The 24,557-nt window shown below is 44.9% G+C and overlaps 1 protein-coding gene across 2 annotated transcripts in view; it reads right to left on the bottom strand.

Annotated features, from left to right (window-relative positions):
• Bcl2 (BCL2 apoptosis regulator) overlaps positions 1-23,481 on the bottom strand; it is a 185,308-nt gene extending 161,827 nt beyond the window's left edge. Inside the window, exon 1 of one of the 2 annotated variants that reach the window (XR_012912026.1) lies at positions 20,847-23,481. Coding sequence is in view for 1 of the 2 variants with exons in the window: in XM_075987626.1 (XP_075843741.1) it covers positions 20,847-21,422 (576 nt within the window). In the remaining variant the exon portion in view is untranslated. The remainder of the gene's footprint in view (positions 1-20,846) is intronic. The other variant, XM_075987626.1, reaches the window with a different exon arrangement.
• Between the last annotated feature and the right edge of the window lie 1,076 nt (positions 23,482-24,557).

Genomic DNA, 24,557 nt, shown 5'->3' with positions numbered 1-24,557 from the left:
GGTTTGCAAGCCTCGCTCTTTCCTGCACGATGCTATGGCCACCACTGTTTATTACCATCTACCAGGGTAGTGAAGCAAAAAATGGAATCCTCCCATGCCCACTTAGAAATTGGCAATGGAGTGGGGGCACAGCCATGTCATCTGGCTGCTGCATCCTTTGTTATGACAAGAGTTTATTTACAAGACTCTGACCTACGGCAAGAAAACACAACTTCAGCTAAGGTGTTAATGACCCATGACTGTACACACACCTGAGTGCATGAGTGCTTACCGTGGGAAACCAAGGCCACTACCCCCATTCCACAAAACCCTTGGCTTCCATTCCCAAGTCAACATTTACCCTAAGAGACACTTTCCCTCTTTGCCAGGTGTATGGAGGTGAAGATTCAAGGTAACACTCCACTAAAGTCCTCTGAACCCAGACATTTATCTTTCTTCCTTTGAACCAAGGGACACATGAGTAAATGAGGTGACTCTCAACATGACAGCTGCAAGAAGTAAATCACTCATGGCCAAGTGTGCAAGAGAACAGAACACAATCAGCTGCTTGTTTATCTTTTGTTATTTTTATCTCACCCGCCCATTTCTCTCTAAGGCTATTCCCAGGGAAATCCCATTTCATGACAGAACTGGTTTCTTGTGCCGGGGAAAAGGCTGTGCTGTTGCTATCACTACCATTGTTAATTCTGCTAAGGTCATCTCAGATGTTCTGTCTATGTGAGATAAATGGTTTCCTAACAACCTTCCCAACATCCTGAGGCTGTTCATGTTTGCCCGAGTCATCACATCCAGGACCTTGAGAGAAGCAGCTGCCTGGAAACTCCAAAACTGGGGAGGCAGTTGAGCTGTCTTCAAGAACGCCAACTATTCTGATACTGGCTGAGTTCAAACCCAGCTTTACCACACGATCAGCACTGCTAGTCCCTTCTCCACGCCTCAGGACTGTCATCACTGCCAGGCAGATATATGACCCACTCCAACGTGCCCAGACTGCTGCGAGAAAGAAATGCAGTAATGGGGACCGAAGATGTATCAAGAGCATCTACTCTGTCACTGCCACATAGGCAGCTGGGGGTGTCCCTATGACACTTGCATATAGACCTGCAATGTCTACACAGCCAGCTGCCTTTCGATGTTTATTGGGCATCTGCTCTAAATGTGCCTGTGCTAAACATGTCCGCCCAGTGCTGGTCATGCATGCCCACTTCCCTCAAATGCCGTGCGCAACCTTTGTGAGCATGCCTTGGAAACACCTTTTAGGCTATTTGCTATGAACAGCTGTTCTTAATTCCTCACACTGGTCAGGCTGTTCAGCACCTGAATCTGGACACTTGTCCCCCTTCTGTGTCCTTCCTGCTTTCCTTTACCCACCAAACAGTGAAGTCAGCAATACTGTCCTCAGGGAAGTGTGGCTGGTGGCTCCCTACCTCGCTGTCCATGGTGCGCAGCAAGAACTTAGTGTGACAGTTATTTGGGTCATCTTGTTTTTAATTTTGTGACCTTTCAGTTCCACCATATTCTGGTCACTCTGACTGTTTGCCCTTCCTAAGCTTGACAGGAACCTCCAAATGTCTATCTACATGTGGTGTCTTTTTGCATTCTTACATGGCAAACTCCATTTATTAAAAAAAAAAATATTTACCCACCAAACCCCAGGTCATATGGCCGTTCTGTTCATACCAACTCTCCACTCTCCAGAGTGAGGTAGGAAAGAGGAAGACTAGATCTGGCCAGCCAGCGCTGCCTTAACCCTGTTATTGCTTTCCTTCTTTTTCATGGAGAGTTGGAATCATTTTACTAAGTGAATTTTTCAGATGGCTGAAGTCTAAACTTTCAAAAAATGCTAACCATTGAGAATGGAGCTTTCTGCAAATCATTACCCACTTCTCCTGGATTCTCTAAGTGTCCCCTGTCTGGGACAAAAAGGACCCCTGAGGCCCTGGAGTCTGCTCCACACAGAGAGCTGCAGAAGACCATGCTGTTCAGGTCCAGTTTGCTCTTCACAGCACAGAGATATCTGATGTGGGGTTCCTCTCTGTATGCCATGAATATGTTTTATTGCCATTGGTTAATAAAAAAGCTGCTTTCGGCCAATGGCTGAACAGAGTAAAGCCAGATAGGAAGTCCAAACAGAGATGTCGAGAGAGGTGGGGGAGGGGGAAGAGAGAGAGAGAGAGAAAGAGAAAGAGAGAGAGTAGGTGGAGTCAGGTGACGCCATGTAATTTATGCCGAAGGAGACCGACGTGCCAGAACCTTGCCGGCAAACCATGAGTCTCATGGTAAAATATAAAATAATAAAAATGGGTTAATTAAAATGTAAGAGCTAGCTAGAAATACACTTAAGCTTTTGGCCAAACAGCATTGTATAGTTTCTGTGTGATTATTTCAAGTCTGGACAGTCAGGAATGAATGAGCAGCCCCTGCCTACAGACATAAGTCTTGATTGACAACTTGCTTGTGTTGAGAAGTGCCTAGGTGTTTATTAAAGCTCACCTCTAGCATTTCCACAAACAATCTTAGCATGAGGGTTCTGACCTCACCAGTGTTTATATCCATTGATGGGTTCAAGCCTTGAACATGCTGTTGGAAGGTAGTGAAAGGTTGGTTTGGCTAAAGGAAGCAGATCACTAAGGGCATGTCTTTGAAAGGATAGCTTGCCAGAACCTCTTCGTGTTTCTATTCTGCTTCCTGTCACATGGTAAATAGCTTTATCCTCCTCTCTCCTGCTGCCATGATGTCCTATCTCTCCATCAACCCAGAACCAGAGGGGTTAAGAACAAGAACCTCAATTCTCTGAACCTGACAAATAAAACTATCTACCCCTCCACCTTTAGTTATTTCTGTTAGACAGCTGGCCACACTGACGGAAAAAACACCATCAGATTTTAGAACAACTGTTCTAATAATTTTCAGGCCTCCATTATTTAACTCAGTTTTAATGTGATATATTTGCTGTCATAATTCGCTAATGGAAAAAAATCAACACTTAATCTTGAAAGAAATGTCTTTTAAGTACAAATCGGTTAAAACATTATTCTGCCTTGGCAAGAACTGGTATTCTGATATGTGCTGCATTATGGGTAAGCAAAACATGTTGTGCATAGAAGGACAAGGGTTGTGTGATTCCACTGTGTACAGAGCTGGAAGAGTAGCCCCTGAGAGGGAGGGAAGGAAGGAGGGGTCATCTGGGGACCATGGAGGTTCTAGTGATGGATAATGGTGACAACTATGCACCACTGAAAACACTACTGTTAAAATGGGCAGGGGATACAGCTCAGCGGGAGGGCCTTGCTCAGTGTGGTGCTTTGGATGAGAACATTTCCCAGTGGTTCATTAGCTACCAGGGAGTGGAACTATTTGAGAAGGATTAGAAGGATTCGGCGGTATGGTCTAGCTGTAGTAGGTGTGGCCTTGTTGGAGGATCCAGATGTAAGCTCCCAGCTACTGCTCCAGCTCTATGCCTGTCTGCTGCCGCTACACTCCCTGCCATGATGATAATGGACTCTCTAGAAGTGTAAGCAAGATTCCATTTAAATTATTTCATTTCTAAGGGTTGCTGTGTAGTGGTGTCGATCACAACAGTACAACAGTCACCAAGACACTTCGTGTACTTGAAGCTTCTGGTTCAATATGCATGACCACACAAACAAGTAAAATATGATTTTAGCTAGGCATGGTGAGTCATGCCTGTTACCTGAAGTACATGAAGCACAGTCTTGAATACCAGGTAAGTTCTAGAACAGCCTAAGGTACAGAGTAAAAACCTGTCTCCAAACAACAAAAAGTGGTGAAATTGGTAAATGTTGTGTACACACACGCCTATTTCTTAGCAAGTTGACTGGGAAATAGTGGCTGAGTCCTTGGTAGCCCGAGCCATAAATGTTAGCAACAAACCCCACTGTCGTGTGGAATGGCCGCCAGTCAGCAGAGATCGTGGACGCGTTTTGTAGTTGGGAAAGTCTTGTACTCACAAATTACATTTTGTGACCAAAAGCTGCTACTTCTCGGGGTCATTAGGAAGAACCCCGAGAATTGAGGTCAAAGGGGCAGGGCTTCTCTTTCTCACACAAAAACTAAACTCTTCCTCTGTCTTAAAGCTACACTTGTTACACAAAATCTCCTAAAAGCACAAAGATACTGATGGTGTGAATTCACTAGGATATTAGGGGTTAAAAATACAGCAGCCTTTTCAACTACAGTGTTGGGTTGTTCCTCATAAATTAAGCGCTGGTCAGTAAACAAGAATAAACAGTTGGCTTGTTCAGTCGTTTACCCCAGAGGTCGCGCTGAGCTGTCTTGCCTAATGAAAGGTTACTATTTTCCCTGGACCTGAGAAACGCTTTCTCTTCCCCATTTTTTTTACTTCTTATGAAATAGAAGTATGCTGTCTGCTCTCAAAGGTTGTTAATATGTTATACCTGGAAAAATATGTAAGTTTGTATTCATCTATTCTTTTCTAAAATGCTCAACACATGTGATTCTTCCCTGTGACTCGAGTTTTACAATCTGCATGTGAGCTTGAAGTTGTTTAAATATTTCACTCATCTATGCTCAATAATGAAGAAATATATCAACTAATAAAAATAGAGAAGAAAAGAGACATTTGGCCAGGTATGGTGGCTCATACCTTTAATCCCAGTACCTTGGAGGCAGAGGCAGGCAGATCTCTGTGAGTCTGAGGCCAGCCTGGTCTACATGACAAGGTTCAGACTAACAGCTGTACATCAAGACCTCATCTCAAACAAAACAAACAATAGCAAAAACATTTAATAAGGAAGTAGGAAGAGTTTCCTTTCTAGTCAGAATTTGTTGTCTACATTTCTTTGAAGAAAGGAGTTTCCTGACTCATGTTGGATCCCCCTTAGCCCTGTAAGTCAACACACACCGCGTATCCTGCTCAAGAGTTACTATGGAAAACTGTCCTGTTCTGGGCTGAAACACCCACATTAAAAAGAGATACAACATCATCCTGTAAACTTGAGCAATGTATCATTCCATCCCTGAACTCTGGAAAAAACTACAAAGGTCAGGCCTAAAATAGGAACGACCGGGGAGTCAGGAGCACAGTGGATGTGCGGCCACAGACTTTCCCACCTTTCTATTAAAGGCATTAGGCAGGTTACAATGGGCTGGTGAGTCACTGCCTGGATCAGGAACAGTACTGGGGGCGTTCTCATTTTGAATACGCTACCTTGGAAGCATGCAGCAGTCAAAGCAATGGGGACCACACATTTTTCCAAAAGCTACACAGATACTGGAGCCAGAGGAGAAACAGGAAAGATTCCTTTAAAAGCTTCAATTTTCTTAGCTATGAAAGACTGTTTAGAACCCAGAATGTGAGAAAGATTACATCTTCTTGTAACTGAGTGGCTTCCTAAAGAAAATAAAACACAAACAAAACCCTACATGTATCAATCTTTCATTTTAATTGGTCTCTGTTTAAACGTCTAAATTTTTCTTTATGTTCCAGGACATTAATTACCAGTGGGGTTGCCTAAATGTAAGAGCTGGGCTTGCTGAGAAGTAGGAGAAGTCACTTGGCTTTCTGTGGGTATGATGCTGCTTCCCACTCTGGGGGGTGTCTGAAGTTAAACCTGGAGTCTGGCACTTAAGGGGGTTCAATAAATGCTTGTCTCCTTCCTTCCTGCTTCTGAAAGTCCAGGCCATTGGCCAGTGTTGCAACAAATACAAAGGGGAGAGAGGAATCGGAGATTCCTAAGTGGAGAGGTGCTAGAAGTACCTGACCCAAAAATAGTATCTCTAATTAATGCCGCAGAGCAACTGGCTTCAAACTGACGGTAGATGTACGGACAGCGCACTAAATCTGGTGCTGGTGAACAAAAGCCTTCCTCCTTTGCTGTGTGCGCTGCAGCAACGCCCCACGACACCCGAGTTCACCCTCACACAGCCTCTGTCCTCTGCAGCCCTCCGTCTGTTCTGCTAGCTCCCCAGTTACTGCTCGGATGGCCCCACGCGCTAGGACTACTGTGTTTTCTGTGACAGCTCTGCCTGGTACACAATTTGTTTTGCTTTGTCGTTTGAGACCAAGGTCTCACTGTGTGACTCCCTGGCTGTTCTGGGCTGGCCAACCTCAAATCAAAAGAGACCTGTATGCCTTTGCTTCTCTCAAGTACTGGGATTAAAGATCTGTACCACAAGACCAGGCTGACCTTTAACTGCCTTCAATCCTCCAGTCCCAGGCTCTTGGGTGCTGGGATTGCAGACATGAGTTACCACACCCAGCAGTAAGAACTGTTTGCCACACTCTGGCGAGAACCCTCAAGTCACTGGGCAAGCACTCCCGTCCTACACTAAGCCCATGCATGCTTGCTGAGTGAGCGGTCAGCGTGCACTTCAGCGTGACCCTAAGGATAAAAGCGCCACCAATTTTTTTTGTAATTTAATGAATGTTTGCCCATTTTTTACTATTTACCTAGAAGGAGCCCATTTTTAAAAGTAAATAAAAGAGCACAATTGCTGGTTATGTAGTGACAACCAGGAGCTGTCATCTTAGTAATCACCGGGTTCCACTCTGTGTCCACAGGGTGGGTAGTTTACAGTATTGTATCATGGGGTATTGTTGACAGGGTGGGTGGTTTACAGTATTGTATCATGGGGTATTGTTGACAGGGTGGGTGGGTGGTTTACAGTATTGTATCATGGGGTATTGTTGACAGGGTGGGTAGTTTACAGTATTGTATCATGGGGTATTGTTGACAGGGTGGGTGGTTTACAGTATTGTATCATGGAGTATTGCAGATGTCTCCAATTAGTCTTTTAGGACTGTTCTTTTTGTTTTTGTTTTGAGACAGGGTTTCTCTGTAGCTTTGGAGCTTGTCCTGGATCTAGCTCTGCAGACCAGGCTGGCTTCCACTTCACAGAGATCCACCTGCCTCTGCCTTCTGAGGTGGGGATTAAAGGCGTGCGCCACCACTGCCCGGCAGGACTGTTCTTTTAGGAGCTACATGTCCAAGACCGCCTGGCTCATAAGTCCTCACAGGGTCTTGAGTTCATGTATGAATATCAAATGGGAAACACATAGCTTTCCTTCTGCAGCAAGCACAAAACATACTTTACAAGCACAGAATCATGGGAGGGGAAATAACCAGAAGCAAGAGACTGAATTTTATTGTGTGCTTGTGTGTGTGTGTGTGTGTGTGTTTGGCATACATGATATCATTAAGCCACATTTTAATTTTTTTAAATTTTTCTCAATAGAGAGCAGTAGAGAATACAAAATTTCAGAATTAAATAGGTTTGACCTAATTCCTGTTGAGCAATCTGGTGTCTTAGGAGGCAGGTGGATCTCCTGGATGCCAAGAGCTCCATCCACCTCCCTAGCTTCCTGCTTCTAAAGCACTACTGGAAGGTATCTGTGGAGATGCAGGAAGTGTGGGTCTGGAATCCACAGGGAAGGCAGTCTGCTGTACCTGCCTTTCTCAGGCCCACACAAGGACTCTACAGAACAGTTTTGGTCCCTGTTTCACCTGAGGAAAGATTCTATGACAGCTGCCTCTCATAACTGAACTTTCTTCAAAGAAAAGTTTATTAACTGGCGTTTTAAGGGTTATTCCATTGTGAATTGTAGTCATAGAAGACAATTTCGGTTTAAGAGAGTGAGCTGGGGGGCGGGTGAACTCATAAACAACTAACTCACCACAGTGTTCTGGAAATAGTTACGGGGGAAGCCACAACAGCGCAAAAAGAAAATGAGTGATACTTGAAATGTTTAGCACACCACCACATCTTCCTAGATAACCCCTGCCTCCTATCCCACTCCTAACACAAAACAGTCCGTTCCTGGCATCCACACTGCCGTTCCCTAGGTCTCTCACTGCCCATTCATTCCTGCCCGGTCTCAGCAGCACCAGCTGCCGGAAGGTCTCAGACTGGCCAGTGTGGCGCGTTCCCAGCATTCTCCCTGATCGCACTGACTGGTGTTCTCTGCTCCAGCCAGGCTGTACTCTTGAGTCCCCACACCCTGTGTCAGCTGCTCACACACTGCCCTCTTCATCAGGCTAACTATGCTTTTCCTTCAGGCTGGGAACCTTTTCCTGGCCTAACAAATGCCTCTGCCGTGCCGGCCCTCTCCTCCCTCAGCTCTGGCAGATTCTGGAGCCCTACAAGACGCGACTGAACTTCAGACCACCTTGCTCCAGACCCGGCCTATATATTCGTGCTATCATTTACATCAATATGACACATTCCCCATAGGCCCACATTTTTTACTTTATTATTTGATGTGTGTATGAATGCTTTGCCTGTCTGTATGTTTGTGTACCACCTGCATGCCTAGTTCTGAAGGAAGCCCAGAGAGCCATCAGACCGACTGGAACTGGAAATACAGACAGTTGTTGGCCACCATGTGGGTGCTAAGAATCAAGCCAAGTTCTTCTGGAAGAGTAAGCTAGTGCTCTTAACCACAAAGTCGTCTCTTCAGTCTCAGGCTCACATTTTAAAGGCTTAGTCCCTATCTGAAAACTTGAGCAGGTGGACCCTAGTTAGAGGAAGTCGACAATATGGGCCAGCTCTTGGGGTTAGCTCATCCCTGCCCACACCCCCATTGGTTAAGACTAGCATCCACCACATACTCTCCACACCATGATGCTCTACCCAAGCACCTGGGGCCAAGCAATCACAAACCAAACCCTCTCAAACCATGAGCTCCAAAAATCTGCCTCCCTGTATCATTTCTGTTATACAAACATAATTAATACAGTACATTGTGAAGAAGTCATATAAATTAATAGTCAATTTACTGTTCTGTGTTCCAGTAATTGTATGACCAATTAAAAATTGTTCACTTATGTTGCGGGAGGTCCTCCCACTCCTCCAGCCTATCGCCGCTGAGATACCAGCCCCTTGGGGCGTGATCTCTCTCCCTTTAAAAAAGCGGCCACTTCCCTCTCCTCTCTCTCTTTTCACTTCCTGCTCCGCCGGCGACTAGACTCCTGGTCGCGTAGAGGGCTGGCCTCGAACTCGTGGAGAGAGACGCCATGCTACCTGCTCCAGGGAAGACGCACACCATGCCCCAGCTCCGACCCAGGATGGACTTAGGCTAGAATCTTCCCGGTAAGCGCACCTAGGGGCGCTACACAGATGATTAGAAATGGGCCAGAGCAGTGTTTAAAAGAATACAGTGTCCGTGTAATTATTTCGGGGCGTAAGCTAGCCGGGCAGGGCAGGCGGCTTGGGGTGTTGGGGACGCAGTCCTGCCGCCGCTCCCCTTATTACTACAGATGACGCCCAGACGTGTGGCCAACTGAATCCACAGAAAGCCTGAAAAAGCTTGGGAAAGAGTAAAGCATGTTTTATTGATAGTAGCGATTTCTTGGGTCTACTCTGCTTGCTAGAGGCAAGCAAGTGCTCTCATATAAGAGAGGCTTCCTGACTCAGCTTTAGCTGCAAAGCCTGCAGCTCATTAAGAGGTCCTGCCACAAAACACTTAAACAGTGTTGATGAAAAGCTGAACAAATGCTTTTCGGTTTACAGCCGTAGCAGGAAAAAAGCTGTGCCGTTTAAAAATGCCGGCTTTCTGGGCCATCCTGCCAGGGCAAACTCTGACTGTTTGAGGCAGGAGGGCCGGCTACCGAGAGAGGACTTGAGTATTGTCTGTTGTAGCTCGCTGGCTGGCAGGGACCTTGAAATGCCAGGTGTGGCTATAAACATGGCTGCAGCCTGTATATCCGCCATGAGGCTGGAAAGCTAAGGAATGGACTGGATCTAGCTGGCAAAGCCACGCCTTTAGTCCTACTGATATTGCTTGGTAAAGTAAAGGCTCTTGTGGTCAGAAAAAGAGAGATATACAGTAAAGAGAGATTCAAAGACAGATAAAATTTCTGAATGGTTTAAAGTGTGTTAAAAATATATGCAAGCTGAAAGTTGAAGTTCTTAAAGCAAAAAACAGAAAAAGGAAGAGAGTTGTTGTGTGTCCTAGTACACACCTTTAATCCCAACACTTGGGAGGCAGAGGGAGATAGACCTCTGTGACTTCAAGGTATGGTAGCACACGCCTTTAATCCCAATGCCTGGGAGGCAGAGACAGGCAGATCTCTGAGAGTTCAAAGACAGCCTGGTCTACAGGTCAAAGATATACACTCAAAAAGCAAAAAGTTAATCTAGAAATGTCGCAGCTTAGATTCTTAAGCGCCTAGTGATTTAAAGGCGCAAATCAAAAGTGCTCCTGGATAGTAAAAAATTGCAGATTCACAATAGGACAGATTCAGACCACTAAACGAGTAACACTGTTGGATGAATGTACGTAGGCTTGGGAGAGAGAAGAAAAAGAATATGGAGAATAAAGTTAATGGTTTAAAAAGAAAAAAGTAAAAGTAAAGTCTTTAAAGAGACAGAGTACAGATAGTTATAGATATAAATAAAAATAAGCCGCGTAAAGATGGAAAATTCACAGAGAGTCTGGATTATGTACATTGTGTTTTCTTTAAAATTTTTGACTGTGAAGGAGCTAAGTACAGAGAGACATTTCATTATATGGGCTGCCAAGTGGAACCAGAATGGATATCATGAGGGTATGATTTCAAAATTTGGATCTAAGGACATGATACTTTGGAAAAGAGATTCTGCTTTTGTTTTCACAGAGGATCAGACCTTGTGGATTGCATTTATCCCGATTTGGTATGATGGACCACGTCCTCCTGAAGGGTTGCTGTGAACATCTTCAGAAAATTGCTTTGCTCAACTGCCAACTGAGATGAAACTAGCAAACAGGTTATACCAAGAAAGACCTAATTAACGACGCCCCCATTCAGCAGGAAGCAGTTTGGAGAGAAAAAACTGCGCCCATGTTCCCAAATATGGTTTATAAATGTTCTTTTACATTTAAAGGGGGATATGATATAGGTATGAATAATTTGCATTAGTATAGATTTTGCTTTATTTATAGAGATTTAAGGTCAATTTTGTTATATGTATAAATGTTTCTGATGTAACTTTTACTTGATAACTGTTTTGTTATATTAAGGTTAAAGCCTTCCTTTTTTTGTTTAAACAGAAAAAGGGGAAGTGATGTGGGAGTGTCATATATCAATCTGTTGATTTCATTGTTTAAGCAATAAAGAAACTGCTAGGCCCATTTGATAGGCCCACCCTTAGGTGGGTGGAGTAAACAGAAGGGAAGGCTGGGAGGAAGAGGAAGTGAGGTCAGACTCCACAGCTCTCCTCTCGGGAGCAGACGCAAGAGAGAGACGCCATGCTACCTGCTCCAGGGAAGACGCACACCATGCCCCAGCTCCGACCCAGGATGGACTTAGGCTAGAATCTTCCCGGTAAGCGCACCTAGGGGCGCTACACAGATGATTAGAAATGAGCCAGAGCAGTGTTTAAAAGAATACAGTGTCCGTGTAATTATTTCGGGGCGTAAGCTAGCCGGGCAGGGCAGGCGGCTTGGGGTGTTGGGGACGCAGTCCTGCCGCCGCTCCCCTTATTACTACACACTTACAGCCAAATGTAAAACTGCAAGTTGGTCCTTAACAACAACAACCATGGCAGTCCTTTCCAACATTTTGCCGTACCAAACATGCAGAGGTTTTAAAACAAAGTCAGATGTTTCCATCCACATTACCCCTCCCCTCAATTCCCCATGTTTTAAATGTAATTTACTCATTGGTCATGCCCTTGAAATATTCCTTACAAAAGGCATTTTCAGATTCCAATGACACGGACTTTTATCAGTTAATTTTTAATCAAGCCAAATATTAAACACTCACATTAACCAGATAAAGCTACTGATTTGCAGTGACAGCTTGTGTTATTCTCACACACAGGCCAAGCATGAAACAGAAAACTAATAACCCTTAACTGTATTCTCAAAGTATCATTTATGGGAAAGAAAACTACATTCAAAGAGAACTTTTGCAATGGCTGTCATTGCTTCCCCTGTGCTGCAAGCTGTTGCAGAGCAGGGGAGCTCATTTTCTCACGGATGTGGGCAAGCTCCACATCTCTCTGTCAGTGGATGTATTCATTAAGAAGGAATCTGGCAGCTGTTCAGGGGACAGATAGTTTGGAGACCAGGCCAATTATCTGGGTGTCCTTTATAATTTGAAGTTTCTGAATTCACTCAAAGATAAGCCACTTGAAGAGGGGCTGGCAATGAAAACGAGGCACAGATGGACATAGAAGAAGGCAGGGAGGGAGTGGGGAGACAGAAGAGAATTTGTTTGTGGTTTCATTCATGGGGACAAATCTGCAAGTTGACACATCCATCGCTTTAAAAGCCCTTGGAGGAGCATGGTCAACCTTCATTACAAGTAAACAAATCATATGATCTTTCTCAAACGGACGACACACCATGAGCAGCAAGGCTTTACGCTGGCATTATACCAGAGATGAGGGCTCTCAGAACCACAGATAGGCTGTGAGACTGTTGGAACCAGAACACAAATGTAGCCAAAGCTACTGGGCTAACCGTGTTATTAGTGACTGCCCTGTTGCTCTTCCTATTGGTCAGTGTCTTTAGAAATGAAATCTTAAGTCTCTCATCTTCCTTGACCTGAACTGACTTCCAGCTTCAGCATGCTGCTTGATTTTATCGGAGAAGATCATTTATCTTCATGGCTTCGTTCCAATTCTCTTAATATCTGAGCTACACACTGATAGAGCTAAAATCCACCTTGCTCCTTCTGTGAGAACCTTGCTCAATCCTTGCTTCCTTTAATGATAAGGTGATGAATAATCTCATACATCAAGAGCTTCAAGTCTGGGGTAGATCTGAAACATGAGAGGACAAGGAAAGAAGGTACAGGCCTGTATTCTGTGTGCACAACACTTTGTATAAACAGAATGTGACCACCAGCAACATATAATGCAAAATCAAGAAATTCTATCTTTATGATATACTCTCTTAATTTGAAGAAAAAATAACAAGGAAACCATTAGTATGCTTTCTTCTTTTGTGTCTAATAAATATTAATTAACAAGTAGAATGTGACAGTTGGGCATAGATCACTCATTAAGAGGCTAAGACAACACTATCTGATTAGAATAACTTAAACACCCAAAGTGCCCTTAACATATAATTTTATTAATTCATTCATTTCATAAACCGACTCTTTATTAGAAAACACATTGCTTATATATGCAAGATTCCATCTTGAATTTAATAGGATAAATCAGATCACACAGGAGTTCCAGAGACTCCCAAAGTCCCTTGAATTTAGATCACAAATGGAGGCCTACGCAGCCAGCAGGCAACACTAGTTAAGCTCATGTTCAATTACTGTTTGTGAGTGGGAAGGCAAACTCAGAAAAGCAAACCTTTGGGCTGATCCTGAAGACTGCTGGGAAAAGCTGGTGTGTGAGCACCAGTAACCAAAGATGGTGGATGCAGCGTAGTACTCAGGGCCACTTTGGTGAATGAGGGAAGCAATGGGGCTCCCTTAAACCACATAGCTTAGGCATAAAGGCAGGTAATTTTTCCATTGAGTGTCTGATCCTTAGGTCTCTCTGCTTACTTGGCTCTTCCACTTGAACAGCCTCATGAGGGCCCAAGATAAAAGAGGCTAAAATCAAACTCATTACATTTACCTGTCATGACAAGCAGGCTGCTATTCATTAGAAGACTGGCTTTTGTTTTGTTTTGTTTTAGCCAGGGGTATACACCTCAAGTCCCCTAATTCTTTCTGTCCTTCATTCTTCACAGAATCCCAAGTTTTTGTCCTGTCTTCACAATTCCCATCTACTCAGCCTTTTACACACCCCCATTCCCATTAATGTGGTTCATACTCCTACCTGGTCTCTCTGGTCTAGCCTCAACCATCATCAGTCTTTTCAACATACACATCCTGCTCTGTCTCAGGATCCTTTCAACATCTGTCAAGTTAACTACAACTCTCTTCGTTTGGGAAGATAAGCTCTTCCTGCGATGCTCGTGATGCTTGAATCGAGCCAGGTCTCCCAGTTCTCTAGAGGCCTCACACATCCACCCACTTGACAGCTCCGGGTCCCACTGCCTTAAACATTCCTTCCCCATCTCTCTGTTTCAAAACTGTCCCCCACATGGAACCCTCTATGTCCCATGAGGTTCCTTCTAACTCTGTCAGCTAAAATGGCAAGGAATGCGGCTACTTCAGATTTGCCCCAGCCTGAATGTCTGTTCTTTAAAACACTTACTAAACAGACACCTAGCACTGAGCTTTTTTATATTTAGAGTCCAATAAATGTTTTCTCTGTGAAAACAAAGAGGTTAGTATGCATGTTCTTCTAAATAACAGCATCCTTTAAATCCTTGAACGCCCACCATTATCCCAGATACCGGGAACGTAACATTACAGTTCATGGGCAGCCATTCATTGCTCTTAATGTTTTCTCAGGTAAGTACTCTTGTGCTGTTGGCATTTCAATGTTCAGTAAGTGTCTCTTTTTCGCTGAAAACACAGAGAAGAGGTTTGAAAGTATTTTATAACAAAATTATAAGTATATAGAAGCAGAGACACTTACTGAACAAAGAAGAAGAAGAAGAAGAAGAAGAAGAAGAAGAAGAAGAAGAAGAAGAAGAAGAAGAAGAAGAAGAAGAAGAAGAAGAAGAAGAAGAAGAAGAAGAAGAAGAAATGCCGGCAAGAATCCAGAAAGGAAATACCTAGAGATAGCTCTGGAGCTTTAAACTTAGAAGTGCCAAAGCTACCATCCTGTATGGAACTATTTGCCCCACCACTAAGTGATAAATCAGCATGTACGTTGATGATACAATACTCAGTTGACATTATTTCTGTCCTAATGGTAATAAGGATGTGTATTATATACTAGATAAGTACGGAATTAAGAGAACTAACAATTTCTCCCATCTTCCTTTGAAAATTTCAGATGTAGCTGAGAGGGGAAGGGTTGGCTGCAATTCAATTTCAGACTTCATAACATAGATATAAAATTCACCATGCTGCAAAGCGCAAGTCTTGGCTGTCTATTATGAAAGCTGGACAGAGACAACAAAACACACTGCAGCGCAGACCTGTGTGGGGCACTATCCGTTAACACCTGGAAACTTTCCAGCATTCTTTACAGCCTAACTGCGTTTTTGATAGCTTAAAATAGAGAAATATAGTAATTGGAACCATCACAAGAAAAGACATATTGGCCTCAATGGGAAAAAATCCCCCTTTGAAGAATTAAAGCTGCTCCTGACACAGTGGGCTCTCCAGTTGTTTTCAGGAGACGTAATAAAGAGCGGAGGGAGTCAGTCATAAGCTTCTGACTCATGTGCTGAAACCCCAGAGAGCAGATTATTAACTAAAAAGGGAATACTTTCTAGTCCCAGAATCTAAAAGGCAAAACAAACAGCAGAAGAGAAATGCAACGCTTCCTCATCATTCGCTGTTGAAGTCTGTGCTCCACATGCGATGTGCAAAGGCAGTGGGGCTCACTTCCATGGTCAACATCCTCAGGGAATGTGCCAGATCACCCAAGCACAGCACCCACGGAGCCAACCAAGTGGCTATGGCAGCACGGCAGCGAGGTTCCCTTTCAAACACATTGGAGGGTGGGTTTGAGGAAGTAGTCTTTACAATAGGTAACCTACTTTGGGTAGTCAAGGCATATGAAAAGCTCAATAGTCCACTGGAATTGCCCACAACAATCCCAGCAAGTTAGAACTATGGCAGCTGATGCTCTTCTCTGCTTGGAGGTGGATGTCATGATCTCTGGAGGGGAGGAACAGCACTGTCAAACAGAATCCTTGCCTGCCTCGCTGCCTGTGGCAAGATCAGGCTCTGGTGAACTGTACAGTGGCTTTAGGAAAATTTTACTACTTCTACCTCCTGGAAGACTCTAGATGCAATGCCATATTCTCCATGTGATTCTACCCTTCAACCCTTGGTGACAAGAAGCTATACCCGGGGTCCCTGTGAGAAGACACAGAACCCCACTGGAGGTCAGTGCTGGTACTATACACAACTGGCCCCTTCAGAAGCGTCACCTACAGAAGACCTTATGAGAAGGAAAAGAACCATTTCATGTTAAAACTTTCCCCATATGCATTTAAAGAAAGAGGCCCACGGGTACCATTTGTTGTTGCTAAGGAACGCAGTGAGAGTGGAGTACAAATTCCTGTAAACTGCACATCACGTTTCAGAAGAGAAACATCTGATAACAGCATAGTACTAGGACTGAAACCAAAGCAAAAAGGCTGGGGTTGGGGGTGGGAGGGAGTCTCTAGTCTGGTTCAAAATGTTCTTCTATCTTTCTGTGTATGAGAAAGAATTATTGAAGACATCTCTTCAAAATACTGTGTTCTAATTAGAGCAATCTTTGATTGTCTTTTCCTTAAAACACTTTAATGAAATTCTTTAACGCTGTAGTCTACTCAATGTTCATAAACAGTGTTTAGTGGATTACTGCTTAAAAAGGGACCTCCCTAACCTTTCAGTTCTCTTAATCCTATATCTATGTGGAATAGTTTCTTTAATTATCTGCATTTGGTCCCTTATTTAAATCAGCCCAAAGCACACATGAACAAGCATGTAACTAGAAACAACTTTAAGTTCAAGCTGAAGCACATGAAAAACAACATATTTGTCTTTTTCTTTCTAAGTCCAGGTTCTTGCTCCTGGTCACTACACGTTCACTAAGACACAGAAATACCTAGCCTGTGATTTATACAGGTTAGGTTAGCTTCCCTTCCCCGATGCCCAACCTAATCTAGGGCCTGGCATACATGAAACTTGACATCTTGTCTGCTGGAAACCCAGTCCTTGAACAGTTTTTCACCTGCTTAGCCGTTAAGTACACATGTTTGAATTACGCTAAGACTAATGTAATTACGAAAGACACACTTCATAGGGATCTGAACTCACTGAGTGGTCTCACTGAGTCGTCTGAGGAGCCAGGGTGACCAGATTGGAAGGTCACTGCCATACCTGAAAAAGGTAATATATCAGATTACCTTAAAAAGGCTGAGCAGAATCTTTGACTCCCAAGAAACCTCTGGGGTGGGGGGACTTCATACTTGTATACAACAAAGACAGTCTTGCTTTCCTGTACAAATGCACCTGCTAAGTGAGGTGCTGCACCGTGGGGGAGACCCTCTGCAGTGACAACTCAAAGACCCACCCGTGCATTTCTTGTGTGGATTCATCATCCCTCCAAGACACAAAACAGGACAAGGACAAGAAGAAGAGGAAAAATTAAAAAAAGAACGACAAGAATTGGGTTTGCTTCACCCCACCCCGTCTGTGGATTTCTGTTATGTGATAGCTAACTATGGCCTATGGAGTTTAAACAATATGACATGTACCAGTTCAATCAAGGGTTGTTAAAATGAACAATCTGCTCCTTTTAGAAAGCACAACTAAAAGAACAGGACACACAGAAGAAATGTTTTCAGTGGATACTGAATAGCAACAAAAACTCCAACACAGAAAAGAGAACTGAGTGAACTCTTGTGTATGAAGTTCCAGAAACAGCACATGACCCAAAACTCTAAGACCAATAACATGAGGGTTTTTTTTTGTACAAAATAAATTATTGAAAGTGGTCATGGGATTCCTAGCAGTCAGAGATACACAGTTTCCCAAGGAAAGTTCATCAGGGAATGTATTATTTAAGACTGGATCATCACAATGCTATTTTTAATCCTATTATTTTGCTGCCAAAATTGGCCATGGCAGTTGATAGTGGCCACGAGAAAAATGGTGTTCTTTCATGTAGTTCACCCACTGTCATGAGAAAGGCAATGCTTTCAGTTAGTCAAATGTTTTGGTAGATGTGAACTGTATTCAGAAAGGGGAAACTTCTTACTAACTACCTAATAAAAAGGAAGCTGATACCTACTGGGTACATAGAAATGAGTTTCCCTTTAGTTGGCAAAGAAAAGCTACCTCACTTTAACGAGGCCAATGCAAATGCCAACGCAAACTCATTGCGTTCATCACCGTGATGAACATTCTTGAGAGCAGCAGAGCTGCCATTTTTTAACCCCCACCCCCATTCTCTGCTTCTTCTGGGGGTCAGACTGCTGCAGTGGGCATCTGGGAAACAAGATTCCAGGCAACACTCTGCACGTGGACCACGGGAAAGAGGTCTACAGAATCTGTCACAAGATTGATCCTTCAAAAAACAAAACAAAAACAAACAAAGAAACAAAAAACCCACCCACATCTGGAAAGCATCAGGCATGGCAGCCAGCAGCTCTGACTTTAATGCACAGAGAAACCCAAGGTTCTGACTCAGTGGCCCTAGGCTGGAGCCCGAGAGTCTCCACCAAGAAGGTCCCAGGTCTCATTTTCTAGAATAGTTGCCAGCTCCTTTTTCTAACTTTCTTGCCTTTCTCTGGACAGCATGCAAGCCTTATTCAGACCTGGGTATAAGCCATATTCTGACTTATATCCAATTATTTCTTTACTCTTTACTTAATTTGCAGGTTCTGGGATTCTCTAGCAGGAGCTGGTCCTTCCAAGGACTGTTTTCTCTGTAATGGAACATGAAACACAGTCTTCCCCAGCATTGGAGCACTCTGTCTTTGAAGCAGAAGACAAAAAGTAATTTCAAGTCTAAAGTGTCTGTAAATGACCACGGGAAGTTATTCCCACCATTCCCATCATTTTCTCATATCAACAGGCTGTCTGCTGAAACTTAGCTATTGTTATTAAAACATCACCGCAATGTGCAACATACTAGAGATACAATCCTAGCTTAAGGTAAAAGGGAAATCTATATGCTAAATGCCTAAAACAAAAATTCAAGTTAATAAGACACATTTGAAACCATAGGCTGATAGACCAATCACTAAAAACTCTCAATTGCTACCACTTTTATTCCAAAATGTTTACATATGATTCTATTTTCTGATACACAGTCTTTTCTTGCCAATTCCGTTCTTTTCCAGCATAGTCATCCATTTATGGTTGCTCTGGAAACTATTAGACATTTTCTTTTACCATCAGCCATTTGTGGTTCTTTGTGACTTATGTTTGCTATAAGAGGCTTTGTCAAAAAAAGTTTTTATCATCTCTTCCAGTATGCCATTGTGGTTTGGCTTCATAACATGAAGTCTATGCATTTATCAACCCCAGATACCTGTGGACCACAAAGATAGGCCCTACAACAAAAACTTGATGATGAACACAGAAAAAGGAGATGCTTCATTTAAAAAGAAACCTCAGTCGTCTGCCTCATCAACACACTGCAACCTGACAACAGAGGTCAGGCTGCATCTGAAGCTCCCCCAGAAGCAGACGGTCCTGCTTCCCACATCTTTCTGATAGTCAAGACCACACACTTACTGCCTTGAGTTTCCTTCAAGAAGAGAGAAACAGATTGATTTTTTTTCATAAAAATATGAAATAACAAAACCATTAAATTGTTTTACTTTGGCTTTAGAAGGCTTCTTCTGGAGCCTGAAGTCCCCATTACAGAGGCTGAACTACCAGCCACCTACTTAACTAAACATCTAACAAGCTCAGTTTCCATCCTTCAGCCAACAATCTGATCACGTGGGATGCCAACAAACGAGCGATTCACAAAGGACATGTGAATTTCAGGCACGTAAACTTGGATATTTCAGTTAATTTTACTTTTAAATCTTGAACCGTGCCAACAATATTTTGTCAACTTTGGCCAAATAAGGTCAGATGTTCACATCAATTATCTATTTTTCTTGGCTTTTTCTGTTTGGAGCCCATAAATATTAGCACACCTTGCAAACTGTAGTAAAAACATAATGTATTTCTAGATATTTGATTCACCTGTAGTCAATTATAGACTTTTTGCTCCTGTTAGGTGCTATAAAAAGTTAGTCGTTCTCCTGAGACTATCCAAGGCAAGACTAAAATGAAAATCTTTTTCATTAAAACAAAGTCTTTAAAAAATGTCAGACAATGATTGCTGACTTTTTTTGTAACTTAATTATTTTAGGTATAACAAGCCTGAGTCTGCTCCCTTTGCCCCTGTCCGGAACCAGGAAAAAGCTTAAATCTCATGGTAAAATAATGGAAGTTTGATTTCCCAAGATATCAGAAAATTATCACTCCATAGATGCTCATCAAAGCTATGGATACTAATAATTTCAACTTAAGTCAGGGCCAGACACTCCACAGCTAGGTGTTATTATTTCTTCCGCAGACACCCTAGATGCAAGTCCACTAAGCAGTGGAGATCACAAAACAATGTAGATTGTATGTAGAGATAAGTAAAGGATATTAAAATGGATGTTAGCTTCCGAATCATGTGTGAGTTACAGCGCGCAGTCTGGAGCCCCTGCAGACTAGCCGATGGAAAGAACACCCACAGCCTGTCCTCCAGGGAGCACACACACCATGCCCAGTGGGACTCTGGCGCAGACTGGAGTCCACAAACATCCATGCATGCCAGCTTACCTTGTTACAAGCTTAGTTATAATTTCCAGGAAAGGGGGCTGTATTGTTTTTCTTTGGGAAAATGTTCCCAAGTGAGTCAGAAAAGGTATGCCTGCGTCCTCTGGTGGAGCCTGTTTGACTAGTTGGACCCTCTCAGTCATTAGTTCGCCAGAGGAGCTAAGGATATGCAGGTCAAGGGAGAAGGCCGGAGGTCTGGTTCCTACACAGGACCCCACACATCTGCAACAAGCTACTCCGACTTTAAGTAACACTGGGAGTCAGTGAAGGGGTACCCTTTAGCTCCAAATCCTAGGGGATCAAAAAAGCTGGACCTTTGCTCTTTCACAGCCTGCGAGCAGGAGCTAGCATAGTGTTGGCAGGGTGGGATCTAACCAGAGGCAGGGGCTCGAGGAGCAAAGCTACAAACTTGATTTTATTTCATTCGCTCCATAGCTTACTTTGACCCAGGATCCACTCACCCCCAACCTCCACATCTCAGTCTTAAGAGAAGCCCCGACTAGTTTCAGCCAGACATGCACCTACCCAGCCTCCGTTATCCTGGATCCAGTTGTGCAGATGCCGGTTCAGGTACTCAGTCATCCACAGGGCGATGTTGTCCACCAGGGGTGACATCTCCCTGTTGACGCTCTCCACACACATGACCCCACCGAACTCAAAGAAGGCCACAATCCTCCCCCAGTTCACCCCATCCCTGAAGAGTTCCTCCACCACCGTAGCAAAGCGTCCCCTCGCGGTGAAGGGCGTCAGGTGCAGCTGACTGGACATCTCCGCGAAGTCGCGACGGTAGCGACGGGAGAAGTCATCCCCAGCCTGGCGGAGGGTCAGGTGGACCACAGGTGGCACCGGGCTGAGCGCAGGCCCAGCGGTGGCGACTATGGGCCTTAGTGGCGACGTCCTGGCAGCCATGTCCCGGTGCACAGCGGGCGTGGGGTTGCTCTCAGGCTGAAAGGAGAAGATGCCAGCGGTGGGGGCGGTCCCCGGGGGCATGGCGTCCACATCTCCCGCATCCCACTCGTAGCCCCTCTGTGACAGTTTATAATGGATATACTTCATCACGATCTCCCGGTTATCATACCCTGTTCTCCCGGCTTGCGCCATCCTTTCCCCAAAAAAGCTGCAGGTACCAACAGCACTTCTAGTCCCGACTCCCGCCCCACGGCCCCTAAAGAAAAAAAGGATAGTTATAATCCAGTTCTTTTATTGGATGTGCTTTTGCATTCCTGGATGAGGGGGTGTCTTCAGTCACGCGGAACACTTGATTCTGGTGTTTCCCCCTTGGCATGAGATGCAGGAAATTTTTATTCAAATTCCTTTTGGCTCTTTATTTCATGAGGCACATTATTTATTAAGCTGCGTTAATATCCTTCTACTTCCTCCGCAATGCTGAAAGGTGAGGGGCGGGACGACCTAGCAAGTTAAAATCAGGTGTGTTCTCCTTTATATTCTCAGGGGAGGAAGGGCATATCCGCTACAAGTTACACGCTAAAGAGAACGAATTAAACTGTCTGGAAACTGAATTTATTCGAATGCATTTAAAGTAAAAAAAAGAAAAAGAAAGAAAAGAAAAATTGAAATTCGTCCGTTGAAAGTTACATTAAACCAAATTCCTGTGCAAAAAAACTTACTGTATTTTTTAAGGACGGCATGATCTTCTGTCAAGTTTTTTTTTTTTTTTGGTAAAACCCAAACAAATACATAAGGCAACGACACCATTGATCTTCAAAAGTCTCCTTGTATAAGCTTCTTTGAAACTTGCAATGAATCAGTAGTTGGAGGTGGGGGGCTAGGTGGAGTAAAAATCAAGAGGGTTTCCAGATTGCGTCCCCACACTTCAGCTTCACTGAAAATGTTAACCCGTAGGAATTCCAACCGGAGATTTCAAGAGCACGACAGCGTTGCCAAAAAAGCAGCAGCGGCAGCAGATGAATTACAATTTTCAGTCCAGCATTTGCAGAAGTCCTGTGATTTCCCCCTCTTCTCGGCAATTTACACTCGCACACACACGCTCCAGCGCAGGCATGGATCGGTAGCCACCGGATTGCTTCAGCCCTCCACGACAGAGACACGCGAGGGGGACGATGGAAGAGCGGGGAGGAACGGGGACGAGAATCCTCTTCTGATTAAACTCCGAAAGGCCAATACGTTTTCCGAAAAATGGGGTGGGGGGTGGGAGCAGCTTGATAAATACAAGCAGGGACGCGCCGGGCCGCCGTTGCCGAGTGAGCAGCCCGCGCGCTGTGTGTGGTGCGCTGCGGGAGAAGAGGTAGTGGGGGAGGGTTTGCCCCCCCCTCTTTTTCCTAAAAAGGATGACTGCTACGAAGTTCCCCCCCCCGCCCCTTCTTCCGCTGCACCCCACCGGCGCACCCCGCCTCCGGGTTGCGCACCCTTTCTCCTCTGCTCCGTGCGGCGCTGGCGGCTGCGTCCTCGCGCTCACTCGGCGAACCCGGCTCTGCGGTGACTGCTGCGGCCGGGGAGGGCCCGGGAACCTCGGTGGCGGCCGCGGCCGCTCGGCGGGGACCCGGACGCTGGGCGGGAGGGCGGTCCGGGGAGGAAGGGGGCGGGCGCGGGGCTGGGGGCCCGGCCTCTTACTTCATTCTCCGCTGGAGCGCTTGGTTTCCTGTAGTACGTCATGTTCATTCAAAAAAAGAAGAAAGAAAGAGCCCTCCTCTGAGCGCCCGCCCGCCGCCTCCGCCCGCCTCCCGGGTTAAAGGCGCCGCGGCCGCCCGGGGGAGCGCGCGCCAGGCGCGGACACTAGCCTAGGTGGCGGCCACCCGCGGGCTACGCTGGATTCGGGACAGTGGGTGGTGCGGGCCTCCCGTGCTGCCGGCTTGGTGGGTGTGCGAGGGGCCTCTTCGGGTCTGTGGGACTGACTGCTGGGTGGGCGCGCCCATAGCAAGGGCCGGGCAAGTGGCAACTCGTGTGGACCCTTTCTAACCCAATGTGGGGTGTGCACAATTGGATGAATCTTTTCTAATGTGGACTGTGTGCACAACTGCTTGGACCTTTTGTGAATGCATGTGTAATGCAAGTCACATGGCCCCCTTTCTGTGTGTGGTGAGTGTACAGTCCAACGGACCTTTCTGTGTGCAGTCCCAGGAACCCTTTCTAATCATCTGTGTACATGTGCACAATCAAATAGACCTTTTCTAACTGCCTGTGTAATATGTGCAGTCACATGGCCCTTTTCTGTGTGTGATGTGTAGGCAGCCCCAATAGTGTGCACACACTATACCGGACCCTTTCTAACTGCATAAGCTCTATGGGCACAAATGCATGGACCCTTGTGTGTGCACAGGTGCCAACTCTAAGCGTGTGTGTAGTGTATTTACAATTAAACTATTTATAGTGTACACAACTATGTGTAGTATGTGTATAAAATCATCCAGACCCTCAGCTAACCATGGGTGTAGTGTACACAAACAAAAACATCAGCTCTCAATGGTCAGAGATTACTGGTCCCAGAACAGTGGTACCTACCAGTGTGCTGCCCTCGGGCGAAGAGAGGTGATCCCTAGTACAATCTCCCATATATTAATTGCAAATGAAATAATCAGAATAATCAAAGTTAGATTGTTTCCTAGAGCTTCTGTGTCCAGGTACCAAAAGCAGTGTAATTTCTGCCTGAGTATCTCAGACCCATTGGAGGGCAGAAGTCCAGAACCAGCAGGGCATGCTCCTCAGAGGCTGAAGTCTACCGGTAGCAGATGGTCACTGGTGCTTCTTGGCTCAGACAGCCCAGGTGGGCCTTGCATTTGCTACGTCACAAAGGATAAATCTGAACTTAACAATTTCCCTGCCTCCACCTACAGGTGTTAAGATTACAGGTACGTACAATGACCCATTTGTGTGATGTTGGGGTGAAAATTTGGGCTTCATGTACGTTAGGCAAGCACTGTACCTTAGCCCCCAAAGCCGCGCGCACGCGCACGTGTGTGTGTGTGTGTGTATTTTATATATAGTCCATCACATTTTGGGGGGGGTCACTTGTCTCACCCTGTTAGCCACCAGACACCCTCTGTCCTGTGAGAACAGGCGCCCTCACGTGTCTGTTCCTCAGGGATGAAGGGGGATTTGGAGCAGCACGGCGGAAAACGAGGCGTGTGCTGGAGTGAGGCACTGAGGTATGTTTTCTCACCGAAACAGGAGAAATGGTGCTATTCTATGAAAATAGTTCAGGGGGCCTCACGCCTTAACCCCCCAAATTACTTAAGAGGAATCGAAAGCGTTTGCACT

This window comes from Microtus pennsylvanicus, chromosome 10 (assembly GCF_037038515.1).
Source record: "Microtus pennsylvanicus isolate mMicPen1 chromosome 10, mMicPen1.hap1, whole genome shotgun sequence".
Classification (NCBI taxonomy): domain Eukaryota; kingdom Metazoa; phylum Chordata; class Mammalia; order Rodentia; family Cricetidae; genus Microtus; species Microtus pennsylvanicus.
This window is presented reverse-complemented; position numbering and strand designations above follow the sequence as displayed.